Source organism: Bos indicus x Bos taurus, chromosome 19 (genome assembly GCF_003369695.1).
Source record: "Bos indicus x Bos taurus breed Angus x Brahman F1 hybrid chromosome 19, Bos_hybrid_MaternalHap_v2.0, whole genome shotgun sequence".
Lineage (NCBI taxonomy): Eukaryota > Metazoa > Chordata > Mammalia > Artiodactyla > Bovidae > Bos > Bos indicus x Bos taurus.
This window is the reverse complement of record NC_040094.1, coordinates 14,884,837-14,911,936: the sequence shown is the minus strand read 5'-3', so window position 1 is coordinate 14,911,936 and position 27,100 is coordinate 14,884,837. Positions and strand designations below refer to the sequence as shown.

At 40.6% G+C, this 27,100-nt stretch overlaps 1 protein-coding gene across 9 annotated transcripts in view; it reads left to right on the top strand.

Moving 5' to 3' along the window:
* SYNRG (synergin gamma) overlaps positions 1–27,100 on the top strand; it is an 85,458-nt gene that overhangs the window by 38,760 nt on the left and 19,598 nt on the right. For all 9 annotated transcript variants that reach the window (XM_027519065.1, XM_027519066.1, XM_027519064.1 and 6 more), the window contains 7 exons: positions 5,223–5,341; positions 5,477–5,539; positions 9,704–10,651; positions 18,989–19,582; positions 20,702–20,865; positions 21,869–21,922; positions 22,409–22,505. In XM_027519065.1, coding sequence (XP_027374866.1) covers positions 5,223–5,341; positions 5,477–5,539; positions 9,704–10,651; positions 18,989–19,582; positions 20,702–20,865; positions 21,869–21,922; positions 22,409–22,505 — 2,039 coding nt within the window. The remainder of the gene's footprint in view (positions 1–5,222; positions 5,342–5,476; positions 5,540–9,703; positions 10,652–18,988; positions 19,583–20,701; positions 20,866–21,868; positions 21,923–22,408; positions 22,506–27,100) is intronic.

Here is a 27,100-nt window from a genome sequence, read left to right as displayed (position 1 = left end):
GTTTGTTATGGACCATTCTTAAAGTCTTCATTCAATCTGTTACAACATTGCTTCTGTTTTATGCCTTGGTTTTTTGGCCACAAGGCATGTAGGGTCTTGGCTCCCCGACCAGGGATTGAACCCCACCTCCTGCATTGGAGGTTAAAGTCTTAACCACTGACAGGCCAAGAAAGTCCCTCTGTTATTTTTAAAACATTTATTTACTTATTTTTGGCTGTGCTGGGTCTTCATTGCTTCATGCAGGGTTCCTCTAGTTGCAGTACTTGAGACTCTCGTTGTAGCGGCTTCTCTTGTTGTGGAGCACGGGCTCTTGGGCGCATGGACTTCAGTAGTTTTGATGCATGGGCTTAGTTGCCCAGAGACATATAGGATCTTAGTTTCCTGACTAGGGATCGAACCCATGTCCTCTGCATTGGCAGGCGGATTCTTAACCACTGGACTACCAGGGAAATCCCTCCTTCATCTTTTAAAAGTATTCATTAATAAATACTTCTTCCACCAAGTAAAGCATAGGAGGCTTTGAGTAAGCAGTGTGAATTTCTTTGGTTGTTTTGGGAACTTGTTTTTGTCAGGATACATATTCCATTTCTCTTATATTCCTGTTTGTGCAACTTATCTTTTCTGTTTTAACCAGTTGATTATCTCTTAGCACTTCCTGCAGACACTATAAGAACAACTTAGGGATAGGCATAGGGAAAGAATTATTTTCCTAATTTTAAGACTACATCAAGCACTTGTAAATGACACATAGAAGAGACATACGAGGGATGTGACTGTAAAGTACTGGGAGTTCAAGCCACACATGTATTATTAACGTGGTAAACACACAATCCTTCTTTCTCAGGTCTTTTCCTGTGCACAAATTGATATATATATATATATATATATATATATATATATATATACACTTTTTTTTTTTTTTTAAATATGTATGTATTTGGTTCTGCCAGATCTTAGTTGTGACACGTGGAATCTTCAGTCGCGACTTGTGGGATCTAGTTCCCTGACCAGGGATTGAACCCGGGCCCTCTGCATTGGGAACTTGGAGTCCTAGACACTGGACCACCAGGGAAATCCCACATATTGATCTGTTCTGCTCTTGTCTAGAACATGTCTGAATACCCAAGGCATCTCAAATTACCTGCATAAAACGATTCATTATTTTCCTGCTAAAGCTAAATAAAAATTTGTTAAATCACATATCCAGTCACCTAATCAGAAATGTGTTGTTTTTGACCCCCTCCTCGCTCCTGCTTGGTGTGGGAAAAGGCCCCGTGTAATCTGGCTTCTGCCAGCCCTCTCGACTGTTGCCATTTCCCCACAGCTTATCTCCAGCCACACAGGCCATGCTCTCTCAAGCTTCTGGCTTTTTACATCCCGTTTTCTTCTATCTGAAGCTTTCTCTAGAGTTAATTCTAGTTCCATGTCAAAAATTGATTTAATGCAGGAAGGTTTTACTAACCCTTCTCCATCAGTCCCTACCTCCAAGATGAGTTCAGGGCGTCTCCTTCTCTACTGTCCTGGCAGCTTGTGAATATCTGTGCCCTAACTGCCATGACTGGTTTACCTGACTGTTCCCCCTCCCTCGGCAGTAGGTAACTGACGATAGGATTTCATGTGTCTATATATATTACTTAGCCCACAATATGTAGTTCATAAAGGTTTGATGGATGAATATATTGTAGTATGAAGGTTACAAACTGAATTTATCAAATTGATGATTCATTCCTCTGGGAGAAAACTCTTCAGCAGATGAAATTGAAATTTGAGCATAGAAAGTTTTAAGGTGGTGGCCTGACTTGAACTGTTTAATAGGGTATTAGCAATTTTGTGTGGCATTATCTCCACATAAATAGTTTACTTTCATGTATAGCCATACTTTGCAGGTTTTTCTTCTTCAATTCTGGCTTGACTGCTACTATGGTTTCCTTGCATGAAAACATTTGTTCATGTCTAAGAATTCACACTCAGTGTTTGTTTATTCATTCAGACACATTTACATAGCATCTGCTGGGCGCCAGACATTGGGGTAGTCACTGGAAATAAAATACAGAAGCAAAAGGCACAGTTCCTGCTCTAAGATGCTCAGCTTTATCTGGGTATTTATATTGTCCAATAAAGCTCTCTTAGAACTGCTCCTCCAGTCGTGTGTATGTTCATGTGTGATGAATTCCCTATCTTAACGATGGTCTGTATTCCATATTGTGAACTATTTGAAAAGGATATTTGTTAAGTCATGATATAAATAGTTAAGGCTAGGTAAGACCACTTTGGGCAGCATTTATAACCAAAAAATAGGCATTGTTCGAGAAGATGAAAAGGCAAATAAAGTGTTAGAAATAGGCTGGAGCGGAGAGTATCGTTTGTGGGGAAAAATGACATTAAGAGCAGGCACTGGTTATGGACTGCCTTATGATTTGTGACATAATCTGTAAAGCGTTTTAGAAATAAGTGGCATGGTGAAAGTGATTCTTGCTACTGTGTATGGGATAAATGCAGCTTCCATGGTAATCCTGTTGTGAGATGATGAGATGCTCTCAGTTTAGAGTGACAGGTACTGAGAAGGGTTTATCTGAGAAATTGGTTGGACTCAGTGTTGAACTGGATGTCGGAGTCCTGGAGACCTGGCACGAAAGGGCATCTGGAAGGGAGCAACATCATTCATTTATCCATTTGGAAAATACTTGCTGTGTGCCAGGCACTGGGGAACCACATATAGTAAAACAAAGCAGACATGGGGTGCTGATGCTAGAATAGTTCAAAAGGATTAAAGCACATGGGGGTTTTGAGTTGGCTTATTTTCTTTTGCTTTTTTATTTTTATTTATTTTTAAAATTTATATATTTTTGGCTGTGCTGGGTCTTGGTTGCTGTGCATGACCTTCTCTGTTTGTGGTGAGTGGGGTCTACTCTCTAGGTTCGGAGTGCAGCCTTCTTACTGCTGTGGCTTCTCCTGTTGCGGAGCGTGGAGTCAATAATTGCGGTGCACAGGCTTAGTTGCCTGATGGCATGTGGGATCCTCCCGGATCAGGGAATGAACCCCTGTCCCCTTCATTGGTAGGGGCAGGCAGATTCTTAACCCCCGGACCACCAGGGAAGTCCTTGTTTTGCTTTTGAAATGGATTTCTTTAGCAGGGTGAGCAACTAGGTAAAATCATCTACCACAGCCGCACGGAGTAACTGTAAAACCTAAATGATAACTAGAGAAAAAGAAGAAAACAGTTTTTGGTGACTAAATTATTTAAGTCTCATCTTTCAATAGAATGCAGGTTCTTACATTTTAAAACGACATGCCTCTCTCACTGAGTGCCTTTCATTAGTATTAAACAATCGTAATAACCATTTCCATGTTTGGAACATGAAACATGTTACATGACTGGCATAAGCACTTTCATAATGATTACAGTTTTATTTAGTAATTGCTCCAAGGATAGAACTGAAATTATGTCTTTTTAATATGTGTAAAATTACAATCTGAGTCATAGCTTTTTTTTGCTTCCTTACCCTGAAAAGCCTCTATTTTTTCCCACTTCTGAAAATAATTTTTAAATTAATGATATTCAAATAAATATCACATTTAGTAGATTTTACAATAGACTTTAAAAGCCCAGAGCTAACACTCGCAAATCATGAAAAATCACTCAACTCTGTGGTTTTTTTCCTGAGACATTGATTACCTTTATTCCTGTGCAGCATTCTGTTCAATGAGTTGTCATTTAATTACTTATGGAACTGTTAAAAACCCACCTATTCTGTATAAACAGTGACCTGTTTGGCCAGATCAAATGTGTAGAAGGTGCCTGGTAGTGGAGTGAAATGATAGTATTTGGAAGCACTAACTCCTCCAGCACTGTGGGTGCCCATTAGCACGCATGTGTATGAGCTGGGTTTTTACCTTGCTTGTAGGCCACTGATAAGAAGATTTAAATGACTATGGAAAGATTTTTGCTCCAGGGCAAAGAACTCAATAGAAATCCATTTATATAACTTGCATGTATGGTGGTATTGAATGCCACAAACTAGTAGTGGAATGTAGTCATTCATATGTAAAGGTGGTTCTTCCAGGGAGCTGCCAGGGTCTGATAAGAAAAAAAAAAAAAAGGCAAAGCTTTTGTAGTTTGTGTTTAAGCCATCCAAGAATTACCCACACAGATACTACTCATTACACTGTTTTTCCATTCAGCAGGGAAATGTGTCCACAGGCAAAAGTATCTTTATCTAATTTTGAAGTGATTGTTGTTTTGCTGCAAAGATAGCTTCTGGAACTTCTTGATGTGATCCTTGTAATAATACAGATTGAATGTATTAACTCTTACTGCTGCTTATCATAGGTGGGAACTCCTGCCAGTAAGCAGTGTAGTATGATCAAGAGGGACAGTTTGCATCTTGGTTGAACAGCATTGCAGAAATAGATTTTTATCTTAACTATTGCGCCTCTGCATTCTGAACCCATTTGAGAGAATAATTTACATGAAGCTTAACATGATTTAAAATACTGGGTTTACGTACTTGGAGCAGTTCACTTTCACAGATTTATGTGTTTATCACTTTCACAGATTTAAATATAAAATTGCAGGTGGTCGTTGTTCTGTAATAATTATTTCTAATGCCATTCCAGTGGGTCTTTTTCTTTAATTAATTAATTTATTTTTTGGCTATGCTGGGTCTTCCTTGCTGCACATGGGCTTTCTGTAGTAGCGGAGAGCAGAGGTGACCCTTGGTCGCAGCGCACGGGCTTCTCACCGCGGTGGCTTCTCTCTGTGCAGAGAAGAGGCTCTAGGAGTGCGGGCTTCAGGAGTTGCGGCACTCAGGCTCTAAAGGGTGGGCTCAGGAGTTGCGGCACACAAGCTTTGCTGCCCTGCGGCATGCATGGAACCCGTGTCCCCTGCACGGGCAGGCGGATTCTTAATCACTGGACCACCAGAAAATCCCACTCCAGGGGTTTTTATGGCTTAAAAGATGATTTAGATGGTCAGCATGGATCTGACCCCTCTTCACATAATCAAGGAAAGAATCACTGCTTGAATGTTGTTTCAGTCTATTTTTTTCAAGGAAAAAAAAATGTCTTTGGTCACATGTGGTGTACACATAGTTTCTTTAAAGCAGGGAGCCACGAGTTTTTACTAGGTATCTGTGTGCCATTTTAATTCTAAGTTCTTCCTTGATGACATGGTAGGGAGACAATGTTCTAGTCATTAAGAAATATTTCTTTTTCCCTTTTAGTGCCCCTTCTTTGTTGATGCCTCTTCCTGGAACTAAAGCATCAGCTTCAATGGATAAATATGCTGTGTTTAAAGGAATTGCAGCTGACAAGCCCTCTGAAAATACTGTTCCGTTTGGAGGTAAAAGCAGTTCATAAATTCATGAACCTGTGAATGTAAATCTTAGTTTTTAGTGGTGACCTTTTATGGTAAATGTCCTTGAGTTGTGATCTCAAGGTTCCTAACCTTAATTGAGCTTCTGTCTTTTCATCATAGAGCCTGGTGATAAATATAGTGCTTTCAGAGAACTCGAACAGACAGCAGAGAATAAATCTTTGGGTGAGTTTTTGATTCCTTAAATGGATGAATTATTTCATTGTTTAATACGAGATTTTTATGATTCTTTCACTAACATCCCAAACGTTCTTTTATATTTTACTGTTGTGGCTGTGTTTTTGTTTTGTTTTGTGGCTCTGGAAATTACAAGGAAGTGAAATGTGGTTCAGTTATTGGAAATTATTTTCTAAAAATTAGGGCAGACCCCAAATTGATGCAATTTCCTTTGAAGACAGTGCATTCCCCTTCACCAGAAGCCTTCAAGTCACCTTAGGCTCCTGTGGCCACTTTCAGTTATTTTAACGCTCAGTAAGACTTGGAGCTCTTGGCAGTGCGGCCATCTGTGGACTGTGCAAAAGGCAGCAGCAACCAGTCCGTATGCCTCAAGATTTTCAAAATTAGCTGTAATTTAATGAGAAGGCTGAGAGGGGTTTGTGTGCCAATGTGGTTCCCATCTCTAATAGAAGGACTTAAATAGAGTGGAAGGGAATTTAGAGTGATAATTTGAGAGCCATATATGTAAAGACCAAAAGTTTTATTTGTGGCAAAATCCTGCTAGAAACCTCATGTGTAGGATTTAGATAATCCATAGGTCAAATGATGTCCTTTAAAACTTAACCAACGCATGCTGTGAAATTCGTGTTCTCTACTGAGGAGTTCTTCCTGTGGACAGTACCACATTCTACCTTTTTGTATTGGGCACTCAAAGTTGGGACATCTTTCCACAGTCATTTGTTCCAACCTTCTCTCCAAGTAATGGGGTGGGTTCAGGGAGGTGAAGGGAAGTTACAGGAGGGATAAGGCATACGTGTGAAATTTAAACTATCAACAGAAAGTATTCTGCTTAAATATCTCTAGAAATACTCAATATTTTACAGCTCTTAGGTTCTAGAACTGTTTCCTTGGGTTTCCTAGTAATAGTGTAGAATGTAATGGCTCAGTGCTTGTATTAGGTACTAGGAGTACAAAGATAAACCCCAGAGGGACTTAGGTTTGTTGGTTTGGCATTTACTCCTGGTGTTGCTGTCATCAACTCATGGGCCAAGGCAAGTTTGGAGTAAAGAGCGTGGGTTAATATCACGGTTCTTTCTGTGCTCTGGTGTTAGCGGCTGGGTGATACCTGTGTTATTCCTGGGAAACGCTGCGGTGCCCCCACAGTGTAAGCAGTACACCCGGGCCCTGCTTTCTCAGTGCCTTCCTGACAGAACCCCAGACAGTCGTTGCTGTGGTCATGCTCTCATTCCAGTCTTACCTTTAAGCCTCTCCATGTAGCGATGCCAACTTTGTTCATTTTGGGAGAATATATTTTAATTCTACTCTTGTTAAGAATACATTGGACTGCAAAAATTTGAAGTAAAATAGGAAGATGATTGTGTGACAGTTAAACCTCCTTGAAGGCCATCTGACTCATGGAATGAAACTTTGTTGGCTTATAACACTTTTGCAGTTGACTGGGGCTCTCATGTTAAAGGTGAACTTTGCAGAAAGCTGATTAGGTGGATTGGTTTTTTAAAATATTTGATACAGAAGGTAATAACACAGAGGGTTAAAATATTATTGCCTTGCCTTGATAAAATATTATTATTAGTCAAATAATCAGTTTTGTGTAGAATTTAGTAATTTTATTTCAGTAATTCTTTGTCATTCGATTATATAAACACTAAAAAAAAAAAGTTGGACTGGCTTCATTACTGTTACAGCAGAGGTGTAGTTTCTTAAGTCCAAATGACTGAGTTTAATAATGTTTCCTTTTTACTACCCCTATAGTTTAAACAATAAATTAAAGTAGATGCAGAAAATATACTGTGTAGAGAAGTGACACTTTTTGTTTAAGTTTTAGCAAAAAGTGATATCTTTTGAAATGTTTTTAGAGCCTAGAAAGTAGAGGTCAGGAAACTTAATGAGGATTCAAAAGTGGGACTGAAAAGGTAGCCGCGAAGTCATATGCTTTATGTACCTCCTGATAAGCAAGCGTCCAATAACTGTGGCTAATTCATTTGCCCAAAATCTCCTGTGTTTTTGAACATGTAAACCCACCCATTTTTATTTCTTTTTAACCCTTTCACCCAGCTTACATTTCTAGTGGAAACATTTACACTACTTCAGTAAGTTTAGTTTGCTGTGGTGATTTCTTTTACAAAATAACCAAGCAAAACTTGTCAATTTCACAAATATTTTAAAGCAGCACTTCAAAAATTTAGGCTTTGACAAAATTGGCTGCTTGTTACCTTTTTATTTTACAGAAATAAATATCAGTGATATACTTGCCTAAAATTCTAGGGCAGTTTTTTAAGTTTTGTATCTGCTTCTTCTGTCAATTTGTGAAATTGACTTTAGTTTTATTAGTGGTATGTATGAAAACATAAACTATAGAAACTCTGAATGCTCTTCCTCTCTCTCTAAAATTTCCCTAGTAATAGTAAACAGGTTTCTCTGTGTTGATAAATTATGCTGGTGGATTGGTTAAGTATCTCAGATTAGGAAGAAAAATAAGCTTCCATTATTTTCCATGCTTTTTTTCATGTGATATATCAAAGTATATATCATGTTACAAGCACAGACTATTTAAAGCCTGTATTATTTTCATGATAATTTTCAGAATTATATTTTTATTTTACATACATTTTTCTAGTTTATATGCTTCTTTATCTCATTTTTAGGGAAAATATAATTTTAAAAAGTAGATGAGGAAATTAAAGCTTCTTGTGTTTTGGTTTATAACTCTCCAGAATCGCACTCGTATTTTTAAATAACTAGTGATGTTAGTATAGCTGTATTTATAATTGGTTTACCTCTGGTTTTCATTACCTGGTATAACCTAGTGGGTTTTATGGGAGACCTTCAGGTGCTATTAGAAAATGGAGATTGTTTGAACGTCCTAATGTCATGCCTGTGAGTGATTACATGCTCTACTGTGCTTTCGTTGCTCAGTTGTGTCCGACTCTTCGTGATCCCATGAACTGTAGCCCTCTAGGCTCCTCTGTCCGTAGGATTCTTCAGGCAAGAATACTGGAGTGGGTTGCCATGCCCTCCTCCAGAGGATCTTCCCAACCCAGGGACTGAACCCAGGTTTCCCGCATTGCAGGCGGATTCTTTACTGTCTGAGCCACCAGGGAAGCCTGAGTGATAATGTGACTGTGATAATAAAGAATAGAAACGCTATTAAGAACCATAGCCCAGATTTTTTTGACCAGTATCTTAACTGCATCTGTTTATTTCTGAGAAATACCTTATTACCTATTTTCTCTATAACTAAAAAAATAAATTCTGTCAGTACCTCTATCCCCAGAGTAGCCCAGTATAAAATAAAGTTTAAATCCAACCCTCGAAATATTTTAATAACAGAATTTGTGTTCAGATCCCTTTGAATTTTAATAGGAACAAAAGCTGATTGGTACCGTGAGATGGCTGACTTCAAGAAAAGCCCAAGTACTTGTAGATTTTTTACTTTTTGTAAGATTCAGTTTGTTTGTCGCACAGTGTGGGGAGAAGCTATTAATACTTTATAATATGCCCTTAGCAAAAATGCTTTGCAAGTAAGTAGATGCCTTTTCAGAAATTTTCACCAAATTTCCTTCAAATTAATGCCTCTGTATACTTCAGCAAACCACATAGTATCTAAGCATAAGCTTTAAGTGCCTAACTGAGCAGAGTCTTGTACATCCTAAATATTTGATGCAGAGTTCTTTGTAATATTTCATAGGTACCGTGATTTTTTTTTCCTGATTGATCACTGTGTAATCACATTTTATCACTGTAAAAATCACATTTTATCGTTAAAGGGCCACGATTTTAATACGCCTCTCTTCGGGTACCTCCAGCGCCCATTTCTCATTCTCCTGGAGGCTTGGCTGGGTAGCCACAGTGAGGAAACATCCTGAGAGCAATGCTTCCGGCCAGTTGAGGGCGCTGGTACAGACCTACCACACTGAAATGAGAAAATGAAAATGATGTGTGTGTTCGGTTTGATTTTCATTTGTTTCCCTGTCGCTAGCCTTCAGTGTGGAAACGAAAGGGGTACATGGTGTAGGGTATCATCAAACTAGTGGTTAATAGCGTGACGCCTGTGGGGCAAATGTCTGTAATATGCTTGTTCTGTGACGCGCTTTGCATCGTGTGCCTTTCAGCTTGGCATTCTTCTGTATTTGGTTGTGTTTTTTCTTTCAGGAGAAAACTTTGCGGAATTCAGATCTGCAGGGACCGACGATGGCTTCACTGATTTTAAAACCGCCGATAGTATCTCACCACTAGAGCCACCAGCAAAAGACAAGCCTTTTCCAGCCACCTTCCCCTCAGGAGCTACCCAACAGAAACCACAAACACAAGTGAAAAATCCTCTGAACTTAGCAGACCTAGATATGTTTTCCTCAGTTACTTGCAGCAACGAGAAACCATTGTCCTTTTCAGCTGCATTCAGCGTATCAAAACCCGTTTCCACCCGACCCCAGCCAGCAGGGTCTGCGGCACCCAGTGCGGCATTGGTGTCAACTAAGACTGCTGGTTTGGCTGATGATTTTGGAGAATTCAACCTTTTCGGGGAATATTCTAGTCCAGCCTCTGTCGGGGAACAGGATGACTTTGCAGATTTTATGGCTTTCAGTAATAGTTCTGTTTCGTCGGAGCAAAAGGCAGATGACAAATATGAGGCCCTTAAAGAGGAAGCTAGTCCTGGTCCTCTAACCAGCAGCACAGGCATCGCAGGGAAGAGTGGACAAAACTCTGCTGCTACGTCCACGAAATATGACGTCTTCAAACAGCTTTCTCTCGAGGGATCTGGACTAGGTGGTGAAGAGCTGAAAGACAGCACTTCTTCGGGCAAGAGCGATGATGATTTTGCTGACTTCCACTCCAGTAAATTTTCCTCCGTGAACTCGGACAAATCCCTGGGAGAGAAAGCGGTGGCTTTCAGACACACCAAAGAAGACTCTGCTTCGGTGAAGTCCCTCGATCTCCCTTCCCTCGGGGGCAGCAGTGTCGGCAAGGAGGACTCGGAAGACGCGCTCTCTGTTCAGTTTGACATGAAACTGGCTGATGTGGGAGGCGAGCTTAAGCATGTCATGTCTGATAGCTCTTTGGATTTACCGACAGTTAGCGGCCAGCATCCTCCTGCCGCAGGTGAGGAATTGGTGAGATTACTCTGGTGATGGTGACGCAGATGTCAGAGGTGGTTCTGTGGGTGTTCATTTACAGAAGAGGAAGGCTCTGGCTCTTAACCTTCATGAATGTCTGATAATTAACCTCTTCATTGCCAGTCCCCTTAAAGCAGTGTTGCTTTTGATTCTCTGGCTACTCGGATATGTGGTAACTGTGAATACAGTGAAACTTGGATAGCTAAAATAGTTTGACGTTTGAAACCTGACACCAGCTTGGTGTTCGAGGCACATCAAAATCCACTGCTAAACGAGCCGCACATTGCCAGAAATTTTATAAAGATGTTTGCGGTGTCAGTAATGTCCCTCTGTTTCTGTGAGTGAGGTCAGTGTTTCCTCCTTTTTTCTTCTCCGGGGTATGTTTGTCAGCTGCCCACAGAGGATTCTTTTTGGTTTGCAGAAACCAACTCGTGTTAGGCCAAGTAAGTAAAAGTGTCTAGCCAGTGGTACTGCAGTTTGCCAGATCCCTGCAAGAGAAGCAGAGGGCAAGAGCTTGTGTGTGGGTGCCCGGCGTGCCAGGGCCTGGCAAGGAGAAGGGCACCAGTTGTTAGTGGGATTCAGGTAAGCTTTTCAGTGCTAACGCTACGACTAGAAGTATTAAATCGTAACAGGTCTGTAGACTGTAGGATAGGGTAACTACTAACTTCCTCAGAAAACGTTTGAGAAATCTTAGAAGGGAACCCTGTTTAAATTCCATGTGGATTTACATGTAGCAGTTGATTCTCTAGTCCAACTCCTGTCAGAAAAACTAGATTCCCAAGTGTCTTAGTCTTTATTTTGTTTCATTCTTTGATATATATATAGAAATACACCTATTTTGTGGCCTTTAATAATGAGAAATATCTCAGCATTACTGTATTATTCCAGAAAAACGCATACATGTGTGAAGGGTTCATTGTTGTTTAACCAGAGAGAGACACATAAGACACTCCCAAGTTTACAGATTGAGGCAGAAGTTGTAAAGTATGACGGCTTTTGCATACATCAAATTGGTCAAGTCAGAAAACAAAATTACATCCATCCTTTGGCTGTTGAGATGTTGGAAATGGTCTTAAACAGGGTGCTGAATCGGGAGCAAGGTATTGGAGGAGTGCTGTGTTCCACGGGCTCTTTGCTAAGGCCTTTGCCTAGTGCAGTGGGCTGTCTGCAGGGCAACTTATGCCCCTGCCTGTCTACTTTTTTTAATGTACTTTTCTTCAGATGTTTTTCTTTTTTCTGTTTTGCTGCTCTTTGTTTGCTGGAGAGATTCTGTTTCTCTTTTTTGTATGAGCTGCTTAAGCTACAGCAGTCGGTTGCAAAGTAATAGTGACTTTTTATTTTAAAATCTCATAATATCTACACTAGCCTTTTGGACTCTGAAGGTATGAATTAGAAGCTATTTTTCTGAAAGTGAGTCTCTATTCTTTCACAGTGCCAAACTAGATGTTGTTATGAGATGAGTCTAATCTGGGCTTGGGATGTCTTTTTTTTCCCCTCATTTTGGGAGGGGAGGTTGGTTTCATGACTGAGTTTGTTCTGATTGACCTGTTAAGATAATCTTCTGTGCTCATGTCCTAGTATGTATGTCTGAAACATTCCCTGCTTGGAACCTGTAATGTTCAAGCCAAGTTTCTTCAATTTGAGGATATTCTTAAAAGCCGATTGTTCTCTCCTTTTGATCTGTAAACCTCCTGTCCGAAAGGAGCAGTATCCCTTTAGAGTGGTTGTAAAAGGGGTTGAAGTCTGACCAATGAGCTGTATTGTTCTTGAGCAGAAGTGCTGCGTGAATGTATTGGAGAAGGTAAATCACAGAGACTTCTCCAGTGCAGTTTGGTTTTACATTATCCTCATCTTGACCACAGTAGCTCTTGCTCTCTTAGATTGTGGATTGAAAGGTACATTTTGTCCGAGAAATAAGAAGTGACCCGATGAAGAGAGAATAAGACCTAGTAGTTTATCTCTGTACCTTAATCCTGTTTGGAAACCCTAACTTAACTCTGAAGGGGATACTGTCTCTTTTAACTCCTGCTATGATTCTTTGTATGGAAGGTAGATAATACTAATAACATTGCCTGATTTCTCTGCATATTATTACATTTAACCCTTTGAACCCTTGCTGCATATAATTTCAACTAGGCTGCTTTTGTCCCCACCCCCACTCTCCCCCCACACCCCCCACCCCCACTAAATTGAATCTCTCAGCACTATAGCAGCTTGATGTGCCGTCATTGGGATCATCTGGTTTCGTTGGCAGCAAGAGCTGACCCTCTTTGTGACACTGTCAAAGGGTTAGCAAGACTTCTGTAGCTACCTACTTACCTACCTGTAAAGTAGCTCTTCTTTGACATTGAAAATCTTTGTATTTTAATCAGCGCCTTATTATTATTTTTTGGCTGCTTTTCTGATGTCTTTTTTTTTTTTTTTTTCAATTGGGACATTTTCTGTGTGAATGTGCCTTTTCAAACTTGCTTTGGTATATTCCTCTGCAAATACTGATCTGCATGCTTATTCTGATGACTTTTTTTCCAGCTCTTCTGTATCACTCTCTTTTGTGATCTGTAAGTCCTACGTTAATAAATAATTCTTTGGCATATTTTGAAAGTGTGGGGATGTGTGTAATTTATACTTCTCCAGGGTTAGACCAAAGAAAAATACCTGGTCCATATCAAATTTAAACCCTCCTGTGGTTTGAGGGTTTTTTCCTTTTTGTTTATTTTGTTTCCTCAAACACCTTTTTCTTAAGAAAGTATTGGTACATTTTAGCCTTTTCTTCTTATAATTCCACTGATATAACTGTTTAACATGGCACTGGATTAAAATATAACTTAAAACATTTAAAAAGTATAAACCTTACATTATGTTACATGTTAGAAATTTTATTCCTTACCTCTAGTGACAAAACTGAGTAGATTTTATTGCTTTGTAAACATCTTGGAGCCTGCCTCAACTAGGAGTTAAACTGAGAGAGAGAGGAAAGACCTCAGTTTAGTGTTGGGGAAAGAGGGCCACATCTGTTAATAACTAGGTATTTATAAATTATCAAAAGATATTGAGATGGACTTCTGAACAGAGTATATGTGAACCAAATATAGATAATCTCTGCAGTGGAAAGTGCTCATTGTTAATACTGGAGTGTCCCGGACTGAGTTTGATTTGGGTGTGAAGTTGAGTACTTCCTCCTCTAACTGTAGGGTGCATTACCTTTCCAGCTTCAGAATGTATTATGAAGCCACCTTCCTTTGGTCTTTTTTAACTTAGTCCATGAGGCAAGTTCTTAACTCTGCATTTTTAAGAAAAGAATTTTTTTTTAGAAAGACCCATGAAAGTCAGTCACAAGAGTAAGCCAAATTTGAACACTTTTTTTTTTTTTTTTTTTTTACCATTTTAGAGTATAATAATAGTGAAAAACTTTGGGGAAAAGGAGTTATTTCCATGGTTTTAATTTTTTTCTTATATTTTGACACTTCCTTTTAAAAATTTGAGTCAGAAAGAAAATTAAACCATTGAAGGTGAAGATTTTGAATAGAATTCCTGAGAGATTACTTTCAGTAACTAAAGTATGCTGTTGGAGGGGGCGGGTGTGGAGATTGCATATTGAGACTAAGAAAGTGTGGGTCTACCCTTCAAAATACTGTGTTTTCCGGAGCATAATGCTTTAGCAAGTTGAATAATACTTGGTTTGCAAAACCTTGTGTAATCATATTATGTTTAATTATGATCTGTGCTAACTAATTTGGAAGAAAGATTTTGGTGTAGCTTCTGTCTAGCAATAATATCAGTTGCCTTTTGTTTGAAATTTTCTTATGCCAGTCTTTTGGGTTTGGTGAAGGAATTCTTTTGTCAGTGGAGTTTAGTGGTAGAGTGGTCCATCTGGGGCTGCTTTAACTCCTTTCTCCTTTAAATCAGGCTGCAGAAAATGAACATAACTGTGCATAAAACATAATCACATTCATAAATTGAACAATTACTCAGTAAAAGTAACACTACTTTTTAGGGAGAAAGTTTTGATAATACATATAATAATATAAACTCACAGTAAATATTTGAAGGACTATATTCTCTTCTGTAAGTTCCAACAAACCAAAAAATACTATTTTGTTTGCCCCCATGCCAAGTAAAGTGAGATGTGGTTAGTGCCTGACTTCACACTTCGGTGTCTGAGAAATTATTCAGATGTATTTACATTTTACAGTCACTCTGTTTTTCTCATTAAAGTCCCTACTGATTTTTAAAAGTAGCTGATGAACATGGTGATAATTTTGTCAATATCAAAAAAGCTGGGCTAAATCCTAAAGTAGCTCAAAAAATCAAGCCATTTTAGTTTTAAAGAGCTTCCAGCTTCGTTTTTCCATCAGTTGAATGCTTTTCATAAGTAGTTTTGGAAAATGTTGGCTGTATAGGGTCACTGTATATGGGGTGATATGCATAGGAGGTTCTCCTGGGTGCTGCCCTCTCCCTTGTGTGGCCCGAAGGCTCCAGTTGTAATTGCCATCTTCTGTGCGCATTTAATGTTTTTTTTAATGATGACCACGTCCCACGGTATGTCTTGGCACTATTCCATGGCCTTCTGCCTCCTCCAACTAAAAATATCCAGAGGATTACCTTTTTTTTTTTTTTCCAATTGGACTTAAAACACTGACCCAGGAACCTGCAGGTGCTGACTGATAGCCTGACGGCACTTAAACCTTAGATTTACATGGATCTGTACAAATGAAGAATGGTCGGTTTCTATGCAGGTTGGAAAACACTGGAAGGCGATTAAGCAGCAGCATTTTATGCCCTGTCATGCTTACACCGTGACCACTTTCATTCCTGTTTTCTTTAACAACACCACCTGGGTGTTTGATCCTTAAGACAATACAGTCAAACCATGCTCTACAGTTAACAGAGAATGTGAACATGATTGATCTCAGAAGGAAGAATAAGAGCAGAAATGGACAGAAGTTTAAGTGTATGAATATTTCATGACTTGCTTTGGTAAAACGGAGTTTGGACTAAAGCAGTATTGGAAATTCCTTAGTCCAACGAACATTTTTATTGCTCTGTTAAACACTGAGGAGTGCTGGAATTTGCACATGTATCTCTTTTCTTTTTCTAAATGCTTTTCTCAAAAGCTAATAACTCTTTATCACCTGGGCACATGCTTACAGCTTTAGAAAAGATCCATGGAAATCAGCGTGGCCTTCTGCATCCTGTAGTGGCAGCTCACATTCTTTGTTCCAAGAAATACCCTGTTTTCATGTACAACATCCATTCAGATGGGATTTGAATAGAGGTTGTGGGAGAGACTGATGGGGTTACTTGCCAGCATAAGCAGGAAATCCATGTCTTGATTTGAGACCCACGATGGAAAGCAGATTGTGTAGTTTATTCCTCTGGCTTGGTAATAGGACATTGCTGGTTGCAAACAAATAAGTATATTAAAGCACACGATTTGGTGCATTATCTGTGTGCAGTTGCAGTTCAATCCAGCACAGCCCAAGAGTTTTCCAGTAGAATTGGAAACATAGTAGTGATTCTCTATTCCTTTTATTACATCCATTCTGTTTTCTTTTCCTTTTTCTCCTGCAGTTTTCAGAATTCAGCTGTCAAATTGAAAACTCACCTACAGTAACTTCAGTGATTACAATATAAAATGTGGGTTATTCCATGTTGTTTTTCCATCACTCATGTTGTAGGTTTTACAGAATCTTTAATATTTTTGAGACCAACATACAGTAATACATATCATTTGATTGCTTAGAAAACAGAACTGTTAATGTGGGAAATGAAGAATTTTCTTGGTTTAACCTATGCTTAGTGAACTGATTCACCACATCAAAAAAAAAAAAATGGTTTACTAATATTCACCATGCCAGGAAATACAACTCATTTTTATATTGCTTATAAAGTGCTATGGTTTAGGAATACAGTGTTCTTATGTTCCTTATATAATAGCAGTACTTCCTTTTGTGTCCAAATGAATTGCACTTTATTAACTTATTTTTTTTTAACACTGTCTAGCCAATAAATAAGCAAAAATAAAATTTAAAAATCAGCCTTGAGGTTTAACTTTCATATATCCTGTATAATTACTCTTCATTATTTTTTAGAATACAAAATATTTCCATTTTAGTCTTTTGATTGGTCATTTCCGTGAGTTGTTCCAAAAAGCAAAATATTGTGTTTATCATTCATAGTAAAAATAAGATTTGTTGAAGACCTAAAGTATTACACAAAATACTTGAAAGCTCTTCAACTAAGGTATTCCCTTAGTGTTTATAATGCCTTTTACCTTATTATATTACAATCATTTCTGGATTTTTTTTTTAACTTGTTTTTTCTTGTTGCATAATTGCACAGAGGATCTTTTTTATTACCATAGCAACTTAGTTGTGGTTGAACAAGAGCTTAACTTTTTATTAAATTTATCTTTGGTCTCTATGAAAATTGCTACCAATTTAGTAGATGAGATTCTAGGAGTAGTTCATAACATAGCTCTTCAAAGAGCTTTCTGGTAGGATCTAATAATAAAAAATTTATGTTGTGACACTTTCTTCTGAATGAACCCTTTGCAGACTCACTCATCTTGTGTTTAACTGCATCTGCCCTCTGATTGAATTTCACTTAATTTGAGTCAGGGAACCTTCTGATCCCTTTAAATAGTGGGGAAAACAGACACTACAGCCAGAGACTAAGAAGGCATTCTGTCTAAAGTTTTGTTTCATTCATTCTAAACTGTATGTTTTCACCTAAATCTTTTTTTTCCCCTCCTGTTTATATTAAGTTAGTGCCCTTTTCCTAATAGGGTTGAGAGAGAAACTTGGGGTGCACTGTTAGAGGAGCAGTGTCATGAATGGCTTCCCTTTCATAAACCAGGCTGTGTAAGAGAAACGAGGAGACCTGGTGCTGGCTCACGTTTTAACTGAGTTATGAGAATCTAGGTCACAGAACTTTTCGAGCATTTTCCTCGTAAGCCCTGCTTTTGGTTGTCAGAGAGGGAGTCTTGCATTTGGCTTTCTTACCTGGTAGACAGTGACCAAAATGAGACCAAACGCATCTCGGCCAGATTGAATGGACCATGGTGCTGGAAGGTGGCTTCTCCACACCAGTATGACTCAGCCCCAGCTGGTTTGGCTTCAGGAAAATGGGCAAGAAATTTTCCCTACTAAGACCACCAAAGTGATGGGTTGACTTTTCACATTTTACTTTGAAACAACTCTATTTTAAGCCCTAAGCAGGCAGCTAAATTTCACATTGAGGCTGGTGGCAGCTGTGCTATATAATAATTGCTGTGCTGCTTACTAGACTCTGGGCTGGTCCCTTTACATACACTATCGTTAATGTCACAACACAGCCCTTCCAAGTGCCTGGTCTTTTTTTTTTTTACATGTAAGCAAGCCAAAGTTGAGCTGTTAAATAGCTCGCCTAGTATTGCCCAAGTGGTAGGTGGCACAGCTGGGAGCTGAATGCAGGTCTGTCTGAATTAAAAACCTGTATTCTTTTTGCTGTTTGGTGCCACCTCTTAAATTATTTAAATGTATATTAAGCGTGTAAAATGAGTCTTCCTCCCCAGTGTTTCTTTCTTTTCCTTTTTTAGTGAGGAGGTTACACATAGTTGAAAGAGAAACAAGAGCCCAAGAGGACCCAGACCTTTGATTCTATTTGTTTAGAGGCTAAAGTTAGCTTAGATTGATTTTTTTTTTCCTCATACTCCCATCACAGCAGTATGACGTCCATAGTGACCAAAATAACAACTGGGTAAGTAACTACTTAATTAAAATCTCATATTTGGCCTTGCCTAGACAGAAACTCCTAGTAATTGATTAAAAGTTAGCTATAACATTTTTTTTACTTTAGTTTCAAGATAGTCAATTTTTAATTAGTGTGTCATATACATTTCATATGAGCATGTTATAAATGAACATGTTCCAATGAAGTCAAAACGTGTAAGAGACTTGTTTGGGGCAGGGAATATTGTAAATACATTTTCAAGTTTACAAGTGAATGGACATTTTATTAAATGACCCTATCCTTCTATCAAACAGTATATACATTGGTGGATGAACCTCCTGTCTTTTTTTTTTTTTAAGAAACTGTCATATAGGAAGAAATGGACTCTTTGTTACTAAATATAAATGCCAGCTCAAGGCTAATGTAGGTTTTTAAAGATCAGATTTTACAGCCCATCTCCTTTAATTTTAGTACAAGCTCTAAATTTAGTCAATTCCAATATCGCATGGAACTAATCAAAGACGCTAGACATTTTGCTTCTGCAGAGTTTAGGGCATTTTGCCTACATGGTGAGCTTGCCTCTAACTGTGGGGTCTTATTTCCCTTTCAGATATAGAGGACTTAAAATATGCTGCTTTTGGAACCTACAGTAGCAGTTTTGCAGTGAGCACACTTACGAGCTCTGACTGGTCAGACAGGGATGATGCCTCTCAGGGCAGAAAGCTGTCCCCATTTGTCCTCTCAGCAGGAAGCGGAGCCTCCGCCGCCGCCTCGGTTCTTCAAAAGAAAGAGACTTCGTTCGGCAGTTCCGAAAACCTCACCGTGGCATCTCTCTCCAAAGTCACAACCTTCGCCAGCGAGGACCCTCTTCCAGAGACCACCTTCCTACCTTTCGCCAATTTTAAGGACGTGATCCCGCAGGCCAGCGAGCCAAAGGAATACGAAAGCGGGGACTTCAGGGATTTCGCCAGACAAGACCTGCCTGTAGGCGAGCGGAGCCAAGAGGCCATGTGCCTGAGCCCGGCCTCCAGCAGCGCTTCTCACGACACCCCCAAGGAATGCACAGATGACTTCGGAGAGTTTCAGAGTGAGAAGCCCAAAATCAGCAAATTTGACTTTTTAGTGGCCAATTCACAAGGCAAAATGAAATCCAGCGAAGAAATGATCAAAAATGAGCTAGCAACCTTTGACCTTTCTGTTCAAGGTGAGTAGCTTTCAACACAGATTTTACATCCTGGTTTCTTCCACTGCATTTAAATGTTTGTTCGTTCTTAGAATAAGAAGGTGGTCCCTGGGTTAGCAGGAAATATATTTTCCAATGTTTAAAATCAGAGTCTGGGACAACAGACTATAAAAGAGGGTTTCCCTGAGACTGAACTGAAATTAAACCAGTATTCATCAGATGACAGCTTTGGGGGTTAAAATTAAGTGCAACACACGGTCAATTTGTTGGCTCGTTTTGGGGAGAAGTGTGCTGTGTTAGAAGAGCCAGAGAAATGGTTTGACCCCCTTGTGGGCCAGTGAGTTCTGCTCTTGATCCCTGGCTACAGAGTATATCTTTTCATGCTGAGGTGCCATGTAGTACCTGTGGATCTGAGTCCAGTCTGCAGACCTGCTCTGATTGACCCACACTGAAGGATTTCTAATGTGTGAAGCAGTTGCCGATGCATAAAACCATGACACTTCACAACCTGGATTTCTGGCTTTTCTTGGAAAGGCATAGTATCTGGCAGTCCTAGGCCTGCGTTCCCACCTCTTGATGATCAGCTGGAGCCGAGTAGCATCATCCCCTCCAGCAGATGATGTGAGGTCTGCCCTGTGTCATGGTTCCCACTATGTTCCTCTCCAGCTGACTTGCTTCAGTCATTTCCTTTGCCCACCTGCTCTCTGAAGGCATTTGAGTTTGCCCCTTTGGTTTTAATCCCACCCTGACAAAAGGGCTCATTGATTTCTGTTCATTGAGAAGGATGGAGGAAGTCAGTACCAATCCGTAAGTGATGACTGGAAAAGTGCCACACTGTTGCACACTGATACTTAGAAAGACCCTAGTCCTCCAGACTCCAGTGATCCCACATTCAGAGTTATGGAAGTATTGTGACAGATTAAAGAAGCGTAATGGAGAAAATTAACGGCAGGGGACTCGGGCATGAGAAAACAAGGGAAAGTGTTCAGCGTGCCACTTGCCAGACAGGCCGAACGAGAAGTGTGATTATGACCACCTCCTGACGCCAGCATCTAGAGAAGAGGGTCGTGTGAGCAAGGAAGAGCCTCTGCTTGGATTAAGCCGAGTAATCAGAACTTTTGTGCCGTCCATCTCCCCCAGGATCGCACAAGAGAAGCCTGAGCCTTGGTGATAAGGAAATAAGCCGCTCTTCTCCTTCCCCGGCTTTGGAGCAGCCTTTCAGGGACCGCTCCAACACGCTGAGCGAGAAGCCTGCCCTGCCCGTCATCCGCGACAAGTACAAAGACCTGACGGGAGAGGTGGAGGTGAGCGGGCTCTGCGTCCCTGGGGCCCTGAGAGAAAGTGCTTGCCTCTGTCACCTGGGGAGCGAGGGGCAGACCATCCCAAGGCACCGGGCATGAGATGTGTCATTAAATAAGTGAGAGCATGGTGACCTTAGCCCCGGATGAAGATTCCTCCTAGATGTGACATCACTGAGAGTAGTTAGCGACCCTAAAAGTGGAATTATTCCTGAGACCTCACAAGGAGGGAAGTGTTTCTTCAGGGAGTTCTTTTTGAGCGTGTGGACTTTATCATCTTAGTGGTAAAACCTCAAAAGGCGGTGCTGGGGCGGGGGTGGGGGGCGGGGGGACTTCCCTGGAAGCCCAGTGGTTAGGGCTTCACCTTCCAGTGCGGGGGATATGGATTCGGTTGCTGGTCAGGGAGCTAAGATTCCACATGCCTCATGGCCAAAAAACCAAGACATTACAAAAAAAAAGAAAAAATCAGAAGCAATATTGTAGCTAATTTAAAAATTGGCCCACATTTTAAAAAAAATCTTTAAGAAAAAAAGAGGACAGATGTGCTGGATCCTCTCACGGTTAACGTGCGTCCCACGCTGCTTCCTCCTCCAGCCGACACTCTGAGCATCCTCCTCCCCGTCCTGTCAGACCCACGCTCACTCGCACGCACAGCTTCCTGACTGTGGAGCAGGAAGCTGTGGTTTGATACTGGCTCTCGTGCTAGACGCCTACGTGGTGTGTACCTTTAAACAGGCTTCCACTATTAATGGAACAAATGAGGCAACGTTTACGAAGGGAATCCACTAAAAACCATTTCCCTCCAATTTACAAGTCATGTGTTCAGAAGTTACAGTTATCAGGAGCTATCAGTAAAAATCATCATTAGTGCGTTCAGAAGGTCAACTGCACTTGGATTAGTGATTTTCATAGACATGAAAGTAAGTCTTCAGGACTCTGGCCTGACAGAAGTCACAAGTAGGGTTCCAGGCTTGCCTGCTTGACCCAGTTCTTTTTATAAATTTCACAGGAGAACGAGAGGTATGCATATGAATGGCAGCGGTGTCTGGGGAGCGCTCTGGAGGTGAGTCTGTCGCATGTGTTCACACATCCGCGTGTGCCTCTTGTGTCATCTTGCCTTCTTGGTTCCTTTGGATGGACTCGGGGCGAGCTCTGCCTTGATGGCCTTGCACTAGGAGGACCTGTGTGGAAAGTTACACAGAGAGGCTTCTTCCCCACCTATTGTAGCAGACCCCACTCACTCACTTACGGTGCCCTCTTCCGTCACTGAGTTTAAGGTGTAACAAAATGATATCATTATCTCTGCCCAAGTTAAAATAATATTTAAGCTGAAGAACCCTTGTCTTTCCACTTCCAAAAAAACGGAGGCTTGGTTCGTCAATGTCAAAATTAAATTCTGAGATTTGTTTCAGCATAGTCATCTACATACATCAATCAGTCATGCATTTTCACACCTTCCAGCTTTCTGTTGGGTTTTCTACTTATAGTAAACTGCTTTGTAATGACTTTTCCTGATTATGTAAGGTGATGTGATTTCATTTCTTTATAGGTCATTAAGAAGGCCAATGATACTTTAAATGGAATCAGTAGTAGCTCTGTATGCACAGAAGTAATTCAGTCAGCTCAAGGCATGGAATACTTATTAGGTATGTGCTTTCATATTATACTTCTTCAAAATCATGACACTTTGTAGGCTTTTCAGTTGTCCCTATGTCAAGTAGTTTAATCTAGATCTCTCTAAGAGAGATCCTAGTGATTTCTAGAGATCCTAGAGATCCTAGGATCCTAGTCCTCATAGGACTTCACTAAGTAGCTTCTGCTTTTATAGATAAGACACTTAAATCCTACCCAGAAACAACTATTTGACTTCAGGTCTCTGTGGCCAGGTTTCCCAGTCCTTGTTATACACAATGTAAAGTCACATGTTACTGGTTTATCAAAGAGTCTGAACTAGATGAGGCATTAACATTAAATCATTGGTTTAAAAAAGAAAATTAAGTTATTGGGTCCCCAGTCAGTTCTTACCAGGCTCTGTTGAATTCTGCCTTTCTACCCCTTACCAACCTCACAGATTCCTTAACTTCCTGGCCGCCTTCAGCTCTCACACGTCCCAGTCTAACGTGAAATCTCAGTCCCTGTCCTCAGTGGTCCTCTCCTGCTCAGGGTTTGCCTGTCGCCAGAACCACAGGCACTGGACTCTCTCTAATCTTCTTCAGACCTTTACTTGGATGTCACCTTCTAAGTGAGGTCTTCTCACCCCTCTCACTCAAAACCGTGTTCCCTCTCTCCACCCTGTCACTTGCTATCCATCTCCCTGCTTGATTTTCTCCCTAGCCCTGTCACATTTACTATCTTAAATATTTTACTTTCTGTTATTTGTATCTGTTATCTGTCTGTCTCCACTAAAATCCGCCTCCAAGAAGGGAGAGATTTGGGTGTGATTTGCTTCCAGCTGGGTTTCCAGCACCTCGCCTAGTGCTGGGCGCCCAGTGGTCACTTGTGTATACTCTCTGGGTGAGTGGCTCTGAAGGCTGTGAGCCCTCCTTATTCCTGCCTCCTGCTCTTGTTCCTCTTTCCTGCTCAGACAGGCATAATTCTGCTTCATAAACAAATGTTCACCAGCTCATGGGGCGCCTATCTTTCCCTCTAGTAGTTTCCTAGCATGAAAGATTGACTCAGAAGCCCCCTCACTTGGCTCAGAGTGGGCAGCAATTCCTAACCTTCCCCTGGGGAAGGAAGGACAAGCCGCAGTGCTGTATATAGGCTGAGCGTGTACCACTAAAGACCCCCTGGCATTCTTCCAGTTCTTTCTGGAACAGGCTAGGGGAGGGGTTGGGTTATGCCTGGCAGCTGTCCTTAGTCTTTGGAGACCTTGGTGTCTCTCATCCTTGCTGGAAGAATTCAGCCATAATTCAGAGACCACTAGAAAAGAACCATTCTGTGTCCTGTTAAGTGTGTAAAAGATACATGAAGCCACAGACTTTGTAAATCTTTGAGCATTCAGAGGAGTGAAATATTTCTTAATTACAGGCAGACCTGGGAGATACTGGGGCTTCCCTGATAGCTGAGTTGGTAAAGAATTGGCCTGCAATGCAGGAGACTCCAGTTCGATTCCTGGGTCAGGAAGATCCCCGGGAGAAGAGGCAGGTTACCCACTCCAGTAATCTCGGGCTTCCCTTGTGGCTCAGCTGGTAAAAAAAATCCACCTGCAATGTGGGAGACCTGGGTTTGATCCCTAGGTTGGGAAGATTCCCCTGGAGCAGGGAATGGCTACCTACTCCAGTATTGTGGCCTGGAGAATTCCACGGATTATAAAGTCCATGGGGTTGCAAAGAGTTGGACACAACTGAGCGACTTTCACTTTCACTTCACTTGGAGACATTGAAGGTTTGATTCCAGACGACTGCAGTAAAGCTTATAGCTCAATGAAGCGAGTTGCATGAATATTTTGGTTTCCCAGTTCATAGAAAAGTTATGTTTACCTTATGACTGTATTCCATTAAGTGTGCAATAGCATTATGTCTGAAAAAACCTTAAATTAAAAATATTGATTAAAAAAGGCTAGCCATCATCTATCTGAGTCTTTAGCAAGTCATAATCTTCCTGCTGGTGGAGGCTCTTGCCTTGATGTCGATGGCTGCTGGCAGATCAGGGTGGTAGTTGCTGAAGGTTGGGGTGGCTGTGGCCATTTCTTAAAATAAGACAATGAAGTTTGTTTCACCGATGGACTCTTTCATTGATGAACAATTTCTCTATATAGTATGCAATGCTGTTTGATAGCATTTTACCCACAGGAGAACTTTTTTCAGAATTGGTGTCAGTCTTGAAATCTGTGCTGCTTTATCAGCTTAGTTTATGTAATATTCTAAGTTCTTTGCTGTCATTTTAACAGTCATCACCAGGAGTGGATTCCACCCCAAGAAACCACTTTCTTTGCTCATTGTTAAAGATTTATCATGAGATTGTAGCAAATTAGTCACATCTTAAGGGTCTACTTCTAATTCCCTTGCTGTTCCCATCATGTCTATGGTTACTTCCTCCAATGAAGTCTTGAACCCCTCAAAGTCAACCATGAGGGTTGGAATCAACTTCTTCCAGATTCCTCTTGTTGATATTGTGACCTCTTCCCATGAATCCTAGATGTTCTTAATGACATCTAGAATGGTGAATCCTTTCCAGGAGGTTTGCAATTTACTTTCCCCAGATCTACCAGAGGAATTACCATCTGTGGCAGCTATAGCCTCTTAAAATATATTTCCTAAAGACTAAGACTTGAAAATCAAAATTATTACTTGACCCATGGGCTGCAGAATGGATGTTCTGTTATTAGCAGGCATGAAAACATTAATCTTGTTGTATATCTTTATCAGAGGTCTTAGGTGACCAGATGCATTGTCACTGAGCAGTCATATTTTAATCTTTTTTTTTTTTCTGAGCAGTAGGCCTCAACAGTGAGCTTCAGATATTCTGTAAACCATGTTGTGAACAGATGTGTTATCATCCAGGCTTTGTTATTCCACTTCTAGAGAGAGCACAGGCAAAGCAGATGTAGCATAATTCTTCAGGGCCCTAGGATTTCTGAAATAGTAAACGAGCATTGGCTTCAGCTTAAAGTCCCCAGCTGCGTTAGCTCCTAACAGGAAAGTCAGCCTGCCGTTGAAAGCTTTGAAGGCAGGCATTGACTTCTCCTCTCTAGCTATGAAAGTTCCTGGATGGCATCTTCTTCCGATAAGAAAGCAGTGTCGTCTACATTGAAAACCTGTTGGTTAGTGTAGCCACCTTCGTTAATTATCTGAACTAGATCTTCTGGGTAACTTGCTGCAGCTTCTGTATCATCACTTGCTGCTTCACCTTGCCCCTTTATGTTATAGAGATGTTATGGAGATGGCTTCTTGCTTTAACCTTCACGAGCAACTTCTGCTGGCTTCAGACTTTTCTTCTGCAGGTTCCTTACGTCTCAGCCCTCATAGAACTGAAGAGAGTCAGGGCCTTGTTCAGGATGAGGGAATGTTGTGGCTGGTACGATCATCTCTCCAGAGCACTCAGACTTTCTGTGTATCAGCAATATAAGACTGTTTGCTTTCTTATCATTCGTGTGTTCCCTAGAGTAGCCCTTTTGATTTCTTTCAAGAGCTTTTCCTTTCTTTCGAAAGTTGGTTAGCTGGCACAAGAGACCTGTCTTGTCTTTCGACATGCCTTCCTCACTAAGCTTAATCATTTCTAGTTTTTGGATAAGATTCCTCTTTGCCTTGAACACTTAGAGGCTGTCATTGGGTTGTTAACTGACCAAATTTCAATATTGTTGTGTCTCAGGGAATAGGGAGGCCTGGGGAGGAGATGGGTGGAGCAGGTCAGCGGAATAGCCAGAGCATGTGCAGCGTTGTTCATGGTGCCCCCAGACAACTACAGCAGTAACATCATAGACCACAGGTCACCATAGCGAATATGGTGATCATGGAAATGTTTGAACTACTGTGAGAATTACCAAACTGTGACAGAGAAGCAAAGCGAACAGATGCTGTCAGGAAAATGGTGCTTATAGACCTGCTTGATGCACAGTTACCACAAACTTTCAGTTTGTAAAAAAAATTCATATATTTGTATCTAGAAACCACAACAGAGGGAACTGCAGTAAAGCAAGGTGTGCCTGTGTGTTATAGTGATCCTGACATTGTGATTCTTTTAAACTGTTAATGTTCCTATTTCAGTGAGTATAACATGTATTTCCCAAATTCAAACAGAGGGACTCATAAAGATGCCAGGAAAAAAATAGCCAATATTTGGTTAACATCTGCTGTTGTAAGCCTTTTACAGTTTTAACCAGTTTAACCTCTTCAACCATCCTTTGAGAAGGTACTATTATCCCAGTGTTACATTTGAGGAAACTGAAGTACAGAGAGGTTTGCAACCTGCCTGAGGTTACACAGCGAGTAAGTGGCAGAGCTTGGACTTGAATCCAAGTGGTATAGCTCTAGAGTCTGTGCTCTTACCAGGGAGTTTATACTGCAGCGTTAACTGTTGATGGCTCCTGGGCTTCCCTGGGGATCCAGTGGTTAAGAGTCCACACGTCCCAACCTAGCTGTTCATTGGCAGATGAATGTGTAAGAAAGCTGTGGTACATATACACGATGAAATATTCAGCTATTAAAAAGAATGCATTTGAATCAGTTTTAATGAGGTGGATGAAACTGGAGCCTATTATACATAGTGAAGTAAGTCAGAAGGAAAAACAGCAATACAG